At 39.5% G+C, this 10,367-nt stretch overlaps 1 protein-coding gene across 11 annotated transcripts in view; it reads left to right on the top strand.

Moving 5' to 3' along the window:
- Positions 1-23: 23 nt before the first annotated feature.
- MBTPS2 (membrane bound transcription factor peptidase, site 2) overlaps positions 24-10,367 on the top strand; it is a 44,974-nt gene continuing 34,630 nt past the window's right edge. For 8 of the 11 annotated variants that reach the window (XR_003253009.1, XR_003253008.1, XR_003253007.1 and 5 more), the window contains exons 1-3: positions 25-342; positions 5,509-5,657; positions 7,296-7,434. Coding sequence is in view for 7 of the 11 variants with exons in the window: in XM_026062848.1 (XP_025918633.1) it covers positions 268-342; positions 5,509-5,657; positions 7,296-7,434 (363 nt within the window). In the remaining 4 variants the exon portion in view is untranslated. The other 3 variants (XR_003253010.1, XM_026062843.1, XM_026062847.1) reach the window with 3 other exon arrangements.

Genomic DNA, 10,367 nt, shown 5'->3' with positions numbered 1-10,367 from the left:
CGCAGCTGCCCCGCCCCGCCGCGCACGCGCAGCGCTCGCTCCCTTCCCTGGCCGTTGGCCCGGTGTCCCCGTGGTTAACCCCTGCCTCCCCTCCTGGCGCCTGCGCCCCAGTGACAGCGCGTTCCCCTGCCCGCGGTCGAATCCGCGCCCGGAAGTGTCCGGCCGGACAGTGCTGCAGATGGAGAAAAGTTCCGGTGCATGTTTAGTTCCGGGGGCTCCTCTGCATGAGACACGGCTGCCGCCGCCGCCGCCTCCTCGGCTGCAACAATGATCCCGATCCCGGTGGTGGTGTGCGTGCTGGGGGGCTGGTGCGCCATCTACCTGGCGGATACGCTGCTTAAGGTGAGGGCTGTAGAGACAGAGCCAAAGGGGGAGCTCTCGGCCCAGCGCACGCCGGGGCGAGGGCGCAGTTCCACTCCTCGGGGCGAGCGGAAGACACCGACAACCCCACCGGAGAGAGGCTTCCCCTCCCCGACCGTCCTCCGAAACGCCAGGGCTGGCCGAGACCGCGCGCCTGTCCTCTGCCCCTTAGCCCTCCAGGCTGGAGCTGGCGGGGCGCGGCCCTCTCGGAATTCAAATTTAACGGCCGGCGCGAGTCTCGGGCCGTTGCGGGCGCCCTTCCCCCGCCCCCGCCGCGGTGCTGACTGTAGGCCCCTGAGGGGCAGCCCGGGCCCCTCCCGAGGCAGCCGTGGCTGTGGGGCCCGCAGCGGGGCCGGGCCGCCGTACGTCTCCCCACCAAGCCTCGAGTAACTCGGGGACTCTTGTTATTCTTTGAGCCAGGGCGGGCGTCTGGTGATTTCCCGCTCCTCTGCGGTGGGAGGTGCGATTGACAGGGGTTGTGCCTGCCCCCCTGCGCGCCCCAGGCGGCGCAGGATCGTTTCCCGAAGGTGGTTCCCCGGGGCAAGTGTCCTGCTCCTCAAAATAAACCTCAGCCGCGGCGTGCGCGGAGGTGGTACTGAGGGGTATTGGGCTTCCGCTGGAAATGCCTTCCCGCCCATCTACAGAGGCTTGGGGTCTGTAATAAAGGACCAAAGCTGTGAAATGGTAGGGAAGCCTGCTTTTAGTCCACTCTTAAAATCGTTCTGTGACACTTTAATGTGCTTTCTGACGTTTAAAGTATTCTTACCTTCAAAAAAAAGCAACCTTTAAGTTATAACTTCACTGTTTATGTGTTTTACACTGATTATTTTTTCTAAAGTTTATGTAAAAACATAACTAATGCACTTTTTTTTTTGTATTTCCTTAGCTTTACTGAAAAAATAAGTTGAAAGAGAGGTCTAAAACTGCTTGTTAAAGGAATAAACTTTGATCTTTAGAGAGTATTATAAGACTCAGCTTTTTCTCCTGATGGAGAAGGGAAGTTTTGAAAGGCAAATACGTCAGGAAGACATCATTTATTATATTTACGGATGTATTTGTGCATTGCACAAGTTTAAGATTTTTTTTTAATGGAGATTAAGTAGGTATAAGTTTTTGGAGATGAGTGAAACTGCTAAGTATCCATGCAAAACAGGGTGTATGCTAGTTAAAAAAATATGAGGAAAAATAAGATGAAAGATTCCATCTGTAATTCTTCTTATTTTTTTTTTCAAAGTTAATGTTGCAGTCCAGGAACTGCATTTGTTTCTGCCAAGCAGTTAGGGCTTAGTGATTTCAAAGTGAGAAACATTCATTTTTTCACTGCTGTAAGATACAGGAAGAAATATTATCAGGAAAACTGTGTATTTAGAAGATGAAGAAACTTGAACAGTAAGTGGCTCCCCCTGCTGCTAATTGTTAGAGAACAAATGTAGCTCAATAGATGATGAGAGCTATTAATTGCCAAGTATTAGTTTGTACAAGATTCATTTAATGGTGTAAATAACAATAAAAAATCCAATAATATATCTGAAGATTTTTCAGATTTTAGTACACCAAGTCTATATTAGGTATTTGGAGACAAACATGGCTGTTTTGAAACACATTAGAAGATTGGCTGAATACAAGAAAAACAAGGTCCTGAATATGGTGAGACACACCAAAAGTCACCAGAAAGGTCGGTTAACAGGCTGGAGGGGGTTGACGGTAACCTTGTGTCTAATGAAAAATCTTATTACTATAAAGCTGTACCTGAATTTATGTAGTAGTGTTATGCTGAGACCCATTCATATCTCTCAGATTCCAAAGCTCTATTTCAGGATTAGACCTAAAAATCATTAACTTTTATAAGTAAGAATAGCTGCTACTTTTCTTGTTAGAACCTCTAGTAGAGTTCAGCAGCAGCAAAGGAAAAAAAAAAAGCAGATTGTTTAGAGGCGACTTAGATTTATGTTGAAGAAGAAAGAGGAATGCTACAGCAAGCACGAGAGTACGGGAGTTAAAATTTAACTTTGATATTTTAATCAGAAATTGACAAATTTTATTAGTCGTTAGGAAATATGTGGGAGTTATTGGGTTTCAGTGAACTTATTGGTAGATCAGATATGTGTACATCTCAATGATAAGTTCTGTTATGAACATTACAGCCAAAATAGAATTTGGATTAAATAACAAGATTTATGTGATTGGGATACTCAGGCATGTTTGTTTTATTGCTAGTGCTGTAAGTGTCCCATCACGTTCATAACCCTAGCTTGCGAGCAACTGGGCAAAGGACAGTCCCTACTTGGACCTCAAATAGCTTATAATTTAAATACACCAAAAAAACATATGGAGCATGAGTGAAAAATAATGCAGGAGTACTTTTCCATGTATAATCCTGTTAATATTCTTGGCAAGAGAAGGATTCATGCTGTTAATGTTGCAGTTGATGTTTTAAGGTCTCTTTTGTTGCTCTTCATTGACACATTGGCATGAAAGTTTCCCAATTAAGCTCGGATCCTGCAAAGTGGAATCATTCAGGCAGACTCCCAGATTCCTGCTCCCCAACATCCTAAATCACCCCATTTCATTCTTCCTGAAGGATCAGGAAATGTGAAAATGGTAGAAGATTGTCCCTCCTCCTGCTATCAGCAATAAAAGAGGCATTAGACACATTCAGTCAAGGTTAGTCTTCAGCTTTCAAGGTCAGAAAGCTGAAATAGTTGAGAGCTCTTGAACAGACTTTGTCAGCACACAAGAATGTTAAAGGACTCCTGCTTGCTGACAGCTATTTACAGAGCTCTTGTAAACGTATTTAGCATACGTTCATCATTTTGAGGGCTTGCATAAATAAAAAAAGATACTGCTTTTATAGTAAAGTTAACATAACAAAGATCATTTAAAGCTTAAGTTAGAGAAGCAGAGCCAAAGCCTCTGTGAAGGAAACATGAAATGAAACATAAGGTACAAATAATTAGGGCATGAGGGTGCACATGCTGATGTTGGGATCAGGACAGTGGGAATAAAAGTTTGTATAAAGCCTTTTAATATATCTTGCAAAGGGATAGAGTCATTTAGTTCTTTAAATGATTTAGTGATTATTCTTTATGAATAGTGTTTACACAACTTGTGAGGAAAACCCAAAAGGAAAATTCATTTTGGTGCCTTTTGATATATTTTTTTCCATTTGGCAAATGTATTGATCAGTAATTCCATATTTCTCATGAAAAACTTATTATTTGTTTATGCTACACTAGTAGAGTGGGGCTGTCATGTAGTTGGAAAATGTGGTGACACAGGATGAATATGTGGATTTTCTCAGAAAAAACGGTTGATTTTTTGCATGTGATAAAAGGAACAGATATTTTGGAAATACCAAATTTATATTTTCAGTTGGCTTTATTATAATCATATGTGGTTGTTTTTTGAATCAGAATAGAATGTGTGTGTTTACTAAATTCTCAAAAAACAATTTCTAATGTCAGATATACTTAATGTCACATGTATTTTTGTTCTTTTCTCGTAAATTATGTGAGGAGGTTTTTTTTGTTTTTCTGGCATATGTATTATTTGTAGAAGGGTAATCATCTTCATGATCTTTGCTGTTAAAGTTAGGTTAGCAAATGCTGATCTGGTTGTGGACATTAAGCTTAGTGATGTCATAGGGAATGACTAGCGTTGACTAAGGAATACATTATGATGGAAGTTTCTACAGGTGTTCTTCAGCTGCCTGAACAAAAATGTGACTCAAGTCAGTAGGTTGAAGAAGGAAATTACACAAACRTATGGGTAGAAAGGATAAAATAGTGTAATGAATGAATAAATAAATGATAATCTGAGTAAATGGATCTCATTTTCTGGAAGACTGTTACTTGAAATAAATTTTTAGTATGTTCACATTTTAATTAATTTAACTAAATGTGAAAAACTGTAAGTATAGTTGTCCAAGAAGATATTCTTACCCCCTCACATCATAAAAGGACAGCAGGAATGCAAGGAACATAGCAAGTTCTAAATTTGTTTAAAGAACTATAAAAGATAGCCAGAAACTTCTGAAATTCTGTTGGGGGGCGGAGGGGAGCTCGTTGTGAATTACACATTCCTGATTTCTTCAGTAGATGCTGCTGCTCATAGGGAAATTCAGGAGCAGTGCTATAGTCTAGAGAGCTGTGAAGACTTGTCTGGATTATGTCAGAGACACCCATGCCTTGGAGCAGCCTGAAGTCAGAAGGGTTTGAGTGTGGCTCAAAGCTCTGATGCACTTTTCCTGAGTTACAAGTTCCTCTTTCACCTCTAAGGGAATCTTTCTCTTGGTTGGGTCTCTGATAATGGCTTCCATGAAGCAGGCTGAGTAAAGCCCCCTGAGAAGACCAGCACATAATATAAAGTAACAGTTGCAAAACTCCTTCTTTTGATCTGTAATATCAAATAATGTTGCAGTTAAATATTAATTACATAGTTTACAGATCATATTTACCATAATGGCAAATATAAAGAGAAATCTTTGGAACTACTAGGAAGGCATTGCTGCAGCRTCTTGAAATACCAGAAAATTATCATAGTGAAATTGCTGTTGCAATATAGATTGATTATTTTAAAGCCCTTCTGGCTTTTTGTTAGTATGATCAAATATTTCAGTCTCTTTAATCATAGTCGCTGGGTTTGAAAAAGAGAGCTCATTTTTACCCTTACTAAAAAAAAAAAAAAAATCCTAGATCCACATCTCACCAATATAAGAAACAAGTTTTTCTGTTTAAACCAAAATAAACTTTTTCTTTATTGTAGTTTTAAAAATATTTACTAGAAATTAGTTGCACATGGAGAAAATAACATAAACAGTTCATTCTGTAGCCTTCTAAACAGGCAGTTAAAATCTGCTGATAGTGATTTCACACTAGGAAACATTATATAAGATCTTGTTTGCCAAGTAACGCTGGATACCTGATCTCTTTCACAGTCCTATAACTGCTGTGATTTGCATCACAAGAGTGGGATAACCTTTTAGTATTATATGTCACACATATATGCCAAAATATAAGAAATGTGCAGGACTTTTACCTGAAGTTACACATCCCTTTTTATCTAAACTGATCACATTTACTGCTTGTTCACATAATGTAAAATCTTCCTGAAATTTTTGGGTTAAACTAATTTTCCACTGTTTTGCAGTCATCCAGCTCTTTGAAAGCATCTTATGAAGACTGGCTGCTGACATATGGCTTGAGTGTCTCTCCTTTTCACATGCGATGGCAAACTGCTCTCTTCAACCGCCAGTTCTACAACTGGGGGCGATGGAAACCCAGATTTCTTTATCTATGGTATAAATCCAGGAAAATTCTTCTGTCAAATACAGAGGTCGTATTTATCTTTATGTCTGTGCCTTTTGGCCTTAAAAGTACAGTGGATAGACATGGTTATTTCGATAGGTTAACAAAAAAACCAAACAGGTATGGCTGCCATAACTATTCTGTTCCAGGATAAGTTTTTCCTCTTTGCTAAAAAATACATAGCTCTAATATAGGTTACATACTGTGATGCTATAAACACTATAAAGCTGTATTTTTGCCTATAGTTCGAACTATATGTTGTTCTTAAGCATATAGCTATTAGCATGTAACACTGCATACAGATGTAGACCTGAAAGCAGCTTCTGATATCTCCAGTCTATCCATCACTGTACACAGTTCTCCCTGATCACTAGAGTTTACAAGCTATTCAAAGATAGATGTCTCTGTTGTCAATCGTCTCCCAGGCCTTCCTTCCCCTGCTAAGACTTCATAGACTGCTGGTATGGGTAAAAAAGCAGGGTGGTTATGTGAATGCTTCTGGACTGATTTAGAAATTTATTGCTGAATTGCCTTCCTAGTGTTACTTTATACCCACTCTGAAAATAAAAATGAGTAAGGCTTGAATTTCTTTTCATTTCCTGTATTGTTACCCTCAGTGAGATAGGAATGAAAGTCTGCTTCATATTGGTTCCTCTAGTATGTCATGATTGTATTTCAGTTTGAAATAGTTCAGTATCAATCACAATTTTTTAATGTGCATAATTTATTCTAGTGTAATGTTTCCATGAATCTCCTTAATTAACATTACAAGTACATGCCGCTTAAAATAAATTTGCTAATTCCCAGTGAGTTTCATTATGGATGGTAAAAGAAAAATTATGCTATTATGAGAGGGACTGCTAGTGAGGGAAAGTGTTTTAGGCAGAAAATAAACTTTACCACATCCTCACTATTGGATAGTGTAAAATAATAATGACTAATAAAAATTATCCATTAGGTGGACTGATGTAAATTGAAGTGATTTTCAATGCTCATTTTAATCAAAGATAAATTGATGAGAATAAAAATCTGTTTGAACTAGTTGATTTTAATCTGGTTTTGCATTTGTACCTTTCAGTCTTTCTTCTTTAAAGAGGTTGAATCTCATTTAGTGTTCTTAAGCACTTTTTATGCTTGGTCAGGAAGATGCATGATTTATTGAATAAGCTTTTATAAATATCTATGCTACCCCATAATTTGATTCAGATTCCTAAATTTGCAATAGTATGGTGCAGCATGGTAAATTATACATTCCTTACTCTGTTATGTTTTTATTCATAACTAGTGGCAAGTCACATTTATTGGGTAACTGAATAAAATTTAGAATACATAAAAACAGTGTATAAATGTTTGAAAATATATCAGGATGTGGTGCTGGATGTAAAACATTTGTTAAACAGGGGAAATAGTATATGTTATTAGTGAATTAATTRATCAGTTTCCTTTAGCTGATATTTTTCTACTGGATTGTTGATACACAAATGGTAGTATACCAGGCAAGAGCAGAATGACCAGGTAAGTTTTGCTCTGTAAGTTTGGTGTGCTAAGTAAGTTAGAGCAGTTAAATGTCCTGAGAATATACCTTATATTCCAATGGCACATTGCTGAACTACTTACTTTTCTTTGTAGGTTCAGCATAGGAATGGTGTTTGGTATAGTTGCCATGTTTGGATCTGTTATTCTTCTTGGAAAAACACTGATGCAAACACTGACACAGATGCTAACTGAGGCTCCAAAAGCCCAGAATGACCGTATGCTGCAAGTTGTGGTAAGTGTTCTCTCATCAGGTCTTCATTTGGGAACTGTGAACTGATCTAAACCAGCTTCTTAATGGGGTATGGTAGCTAATGTGATACTTAAATCCTTCCATGCAAAAATAACCTAACTCGTGATACTCATTCACATAAAAATTTGCAGCTTGTTATCAGCCTTAAAAATGGGAAGCGGAGGTAGTGTAGAAAATAAGGGAAGGAAAAAAAGGAAGGCAAACGTGGAAGAGTTTATATTAAAAATTCTCAGGAGTGAAAAACAGCTAGTAATTTTGAAAAGCCAAAAATTATCACAGTAGTAAGAATATCAGCTGTGCAATTTAGAGGCACTGCCAGTCTAGAAGTTTGCAAAACAAATCCATAATCCACAAGAAGAGAAGAGTTCGCTTTCATTTATTATGATGCAGAACATCATCAGTGGAAAAGGAAGGAAACAAACAGCTTTGTGTGATAGTGGAAGGTAAAGATTCATTAGTAGGGAGATGGCATATTTTTGGATCGCTCAAGGTTCTCTGCCTAATTTGCAGTGTGAAAAGGAAAGTTCTGTTTCTGTCAGCAGCTGGTCACAGGGTGATACAGGCATACCTCGGAGATATTGCAGGTTTGGTTCCAGACCACCGCAATAAAGCGAATGTCGCAATAAAGTGAGTCACACAAATTTTTTAGGTTTCCCAGTGCATATGAAAGTTATGTTTATGCTATACTGTGGTCTATTAAGTGTGCAATAGCATTATGTCTAAAAAAAAATGTATATACCTTAATTAAAAAATACTTTATTGCTAAAAAATGCTAACCATCACCTGATCCTTCAGTGAGTTGTAATCTTTTTGCTGATGGAGGGTCTTGCCTCAGTGTTGATGGCTGCTGACTGATCAGGGTGGTGGTTGCTGAAAGTTGGGGTGACTGTGGCAATTTCTTAAAATAAGACAGCAATGAAGTTTGCTGCATCGATTGACTCTTCCTTTCAYGAAGGATTTCTCTGTAACATGTGATGCTGTTTGATAGCATTTTACCCACAATGGAACTTCTTTCAAAACTGAAGTCAACCATCTCAAACCCTGCCGCTGCTCTATCAACTAAGTTTATATAATATTCTAAATCCTTTGTTGTCATTTCAATAATGTTCTTCACCAGGAGTAGAGTCCATCTCAAGAAACCCCTTTCTTTGCTCATCCATAAGAAGCAACTCCTTATCCATTAAAGTTTTATCATGAGATTGCAGCAATTCAGTCACATCTTCAGGCTCCACTTCTAATTCTAGTTCTCTTGCTATTTCCRCCACATCTCCAGTTACTTCCTCCACTGAAGTCTTGAGCCCCTCAAAGTCATCCATGAGGGTTGGAATCAACTTCTTCCAAACCCCTGTTGATGCTGGTATTTTGACCTCCCCCCATGAATCACAAATGTTCTTAATGGCATCTAGAATGGTGAATTCTTTCTAGAAGGTTTTCAATTTACTTTGCCCAGATCCGTCAGAGGAATCACTATCTATGGCAGCTACAGCCTTACAAAATGGCTTTCAAGTCTTATTATTTAAGAAATACGAAATTACTCCTTCATCCATGGGCTGCAGAATGGATGTTGTGTTAGCAGGCGTGAAAACAACATTAATCTCGTTGTACATCTCCATCAGAACTCTTGGGTGACCAGGTGCATTATCAGTGAGCAGTAATGCTTTGAAAGGAATCTTTTTTTCTGAGCAGTAGGTCTCAACAGTGGGCTTAAAATATTCAGTAAACCATGTTGTAAATAGATGTGCTGTCATCCAGGCTTTGTTGTAGAGTAGACTGAGCATAATTCTTAAGGGCCCTAGGATTTTCGGAATGGTAAATGAGCATTGGCTTCAACTTAAAGTCACCAGCTGCATTAGCCCCTAACAAGAGAGTCAGCCTGTCCTTGAAGCTTTGAAGCCAGGCATTGACTTCTCCTCTCTAGCTATGAAAGTCCTAGACGGCATCTTCTTCCAATAGAAGGCTGTTTCGTCTACATTGAAAATCTGTTGTTTAGTGTAGCCACCTTCATCAATTCTCTTAGCTAGATCTTCTGGRTAACTTGCTGCAGCTTCTACATCAGCACTTGCTGCTTCACCTTGCACTTTCATGTTATGGAGACGGCTTCTTTCCTGAACCAACCTYTGCTAGCTTCAAACTTTCTTCTGCAGCTTCCTCACCTCTCTCAGCTTTCACAGAATAGAAGAGAGTTAGGGCCTTGCTCTGCMTTAGGCTTTGGCTTACAGGAATGTTGTGGCTGGTTTGATCTTCTATCCAGACCRCTAARACTTYCTCCATATCARCARTAAGGCTGTTTYGCTTTCTTAKCATTSGTGTGTTCACTGGAGTAGCACTTTGAATTTCCTTCAAGAGCTTTTCCTTTGCCTTCACAACTTGGCTAACTGTTCAGTGCAAGAGGCCTTGCTTTTGGCCTCTCTCAGCTTTCGACATGCCTTCCTCACTAAGCTTCATCGTTCCTAGCTTTTGATTTAAAGTGAGAGACGTGTGACTCTTCCTTTCACTTGAACACTTAGAGGCCATTGTAGGGTTAGTAATTGGCCTAATGTCAATATTGTTCTGTCTCAGGGAATAGGGAGGCCTGTGGAGAGGGAGAGAGAGATGGGGGAACGGCCGGTCAGTGGAGCAGTCAGCACACACACAACGTTTATCGATTAAATATGCTGTCTTCTATGGGTGTGGGTTGTGGCGCCCCAAAACAATTACAAGAGTAACATCAAAGATCACTGATCACGGATCACCATAACAGATACAATAATAATGCAAAAGTTTGAAATACTGTGAGAATTACCAAAACGTGACACAGAGGCACGAAGTGAGCACATGGTGTTGGAAAAATGGTGCCGACAGACTTGCTCAACGCAGGGTTGCCACAAACCTTCAATTTGTTAAAAAAAAAAAAAAAAAGCAATATCTGCGAAGCA

Source organism: Apteryx rowi, unplaced genomic scaffold (genome assembly GCF_003343035.1).
Source record: "Apteryx rowi isolate R43461 unplaced genomic scaffold, aptRow1 scaffold_194, whole genome shotgun sequence".
In the NCBI taxonomy this organism is placed as follows: domain Eukaryota; kingdom Metazoa; phylum Chordata; class Aves; order Apterygiformes; family Apterygidae; genus Apteryx; species Apteryx rowi.
The sequence above is the reverse complement of the archived record's forward strand: the minus strand, read 5'-3'. Positions and strand labels throughout refer to the sequence as shown.